The sequence below is a fragment of the Coffea arabica genome, chromosome 4c, assembly GCF_036785885.1.
Source record: "Coffea arabica cultivar ET-39 chromosome 4c, Coffea Arabica ET-39 HiFi, whole genome shotgun sequence".
Lineage (NCBI taxonomy): Eukaryota > Viridiplantae > Streptophyta > Magnoliopsida > Gentianales > Rubiaceae > Coffea > Coffea arabica.
The window spans coordinates 29,938,189-29,940,385 of NC_092316.1; the positions used below are offsets into that span (position 1 = coordinate 29,938,189).

The 2,197-nt window shown below is 45.5% G+C and overlaps 1 protein-coding gene across 1 annotated transcript; it reads right to left on the reverse strand.

Annotated features, from left to right (window-relative positions):
- Positions 1-315: 315 nt before the first annotated feature.
- LOC113724370 (uncharacterized) lies at positions 316-1,629 on the reverse strand. The gene has a single exon (XM_027247278.2). It carries the CDS (start codon positions 1,627-1,629, stop codon positions 316-318), a length of 1,314 nt encoding a protein of 437 aa, XP_027103079.2.
- Positions 1,630-2,197: the final 568 nt, after the last annotated feature.

The following is a 2,197-nucleotide window of genomic DNA, read 5'->3' on the forward strand; positions in this document are numbered from 1 at the left end:
ATTTCTGACATGATCACCTCGGCTGGTTGTGGGAAAGTATAATGCAGGGGTGGAATGTCAAGAGCCCTTTGCCTTCCTTCTTTCTCCACTTTCTTACGTTCCTTCATTTCTCTGATATCCTTAGCGGTCGGTCGGAACCCTAAACCAAACGAATCCTTTTTCTCAACAATCTCCACTGGCTTCAAAATTCCTTGCAAATCTCGTCCCAGCCCTTTGTCAAATTCATAGCCTCCACGGATCATTTCTTTAGCCATCATGACACTGGCCTTTGATAGAGCTCGCTCCTCGTTTGTGATCCAACTTACAGAGATGATATCAGCCGTGATAGAGCTCGTTCCTCATGGTGACGTTTCGGCTTCCATCCTCTTTTGACCCAGAATCGGTGATTACAAGGCAATCCTCCTCGGCAAATATAGTTATCAGCTTGTCATTTACTACAAACTTCAGCAATTGATGTAATGAAGAAGGCACAGCCCCAGACTTGTGAATCCACGGCCTGCCAAGCAGAACATTGTAAACACTAGGAAAGTGCATGACTTGGCAGGTTATTTGAAACTGGGCAGGCCCCATCTCGACGACTAAATCCACTTCTCCTATTGGCTCTCTTTGTGCTCCATCAAAACCTCGGACTACGGTCCCTGAAGGCCTCAGCTTTATGTCTTGCAACCCTAGCTTTTCCAAGGTACTCCAAGGACAGATATTAAGCGCAGATCCATTATCAATCAAAACCTTCGGCAACATTTTTCCATTACACCTTACAACTATGTACAGGGCCTTGTTATGTCCAATGCCTTCCGCTGGCAATTCATCGTCAGAGAAAGTAATTTGTTTAGTAAACAACACACTCCCAACCACGTGTGAGAAATTATCAACAGAAATATCCTTAGGGATTTGAGCTTTAGTCAATACTTCGATCAGCGCGTCCCTATGCATATCTGATGAAAAGAGCAGGTCCAGCATGGATATCTGAGCAGGTGACTTGCTTAGCTTTTCGACTACATTGTATTCGCTTCTCTGGAGCCTTTTAAGAAAATCCAAGGCTTCTTTCTCGATGATTGTTGGTTTAGCAGGCGGCTCGGAGCTATTTGCTTGAATCGGAATGGTAGTTTCAAACGGACTGGCAGTCTTCCCCGATCTGGTAACCACTGACACCTCCTTCTTTACAATTGACTTCTCCCCAATCTGTATGGCAGGTTCATCGTAATTCCATGGCACTTGTTGCAGACTTAAAACAGGTTCTTGCTTCGGGAATTCGATGACTACTGGCTCTAAAGACTCACTCTCGGCTAGCGTGAGATCCAAAATAAAAGGCTTTTTATCCTCTTCAAATGGCAGCTCTATGACAAATGGTTGGTCTGTGACCCCAAACACTTCAGCTTCCCTTACCATCTTTTTGACTTGTTCCACGTACTCTGCATCATATAGAATGACCCCAATGGTATTAGCATGTTCCGGCAAGGGGTTCCTATTTACATTCGGCCCTTGTGCCTCCCTTTTTCGGATTACAATCTCTCCAGATTCAACCATATCTTGAATTCTATGCTTAAGAGCCTTGCAATCAATAGTCGAATGTCCGGCGGCCCCTGAATGATAGGCACAGACGGCTTGCGGGTTATACCAAGCGGGCATGCCATATGGATAGGTAGGAGGGGGTACCGTACCAATTTTCCCGGCGGCCTTTAACTGATCATACAATTGGTCTAAAGGCCTGCCTAAATTGGTAAATGTACGGCTAGGGGGTCGGTTGTAAGGTTCAGGAGGTTGAGGATGATTGTAAACAGGTCTATTTGGTGGAGGAAATCTTGGGTTATATGGAGGGCGAGGTCGACTTTGGGGTGGATTTGGTTGAGAAATTTGAAAATGAGCTGAAGGTGGGTTAGGATAGCCTGGGCGAGGTCGAAGGTGATGGATGTTGGTAGTATATACAGGATGCGGGTTTGAATAATAAGAGTAAGGTGGTTGGTAGGTTGGATTGTGTTGATATCGGGGTCTGGGTGAAGGGTTCTGGTTCCAAATAAAAGTTGCATCCCCCTCTTTCTTTTTGAACGGCGGCTTCTTTCCACTACTCCCTTGCCCTTGCAAAGCTTCCAATTGCGATTTCAAGGCAGAGACGTTGACAATTTTTCCGGCTCTCACAAAGTCATCAAACTCCTCGAGTTTATTTACAATTGCAGCAAACGAACACCCGGTCATACGG

What these genes read in the sequence shown, in the direction of transcription:
- LOC113724370 (XM_027247278.2), bottom strand. Translation starts at nt 1,629, where the DNA reads ATGCCCGCTTGGTATAACCCGCAAGCCGTCTGTGCCTATCATTCAGGG.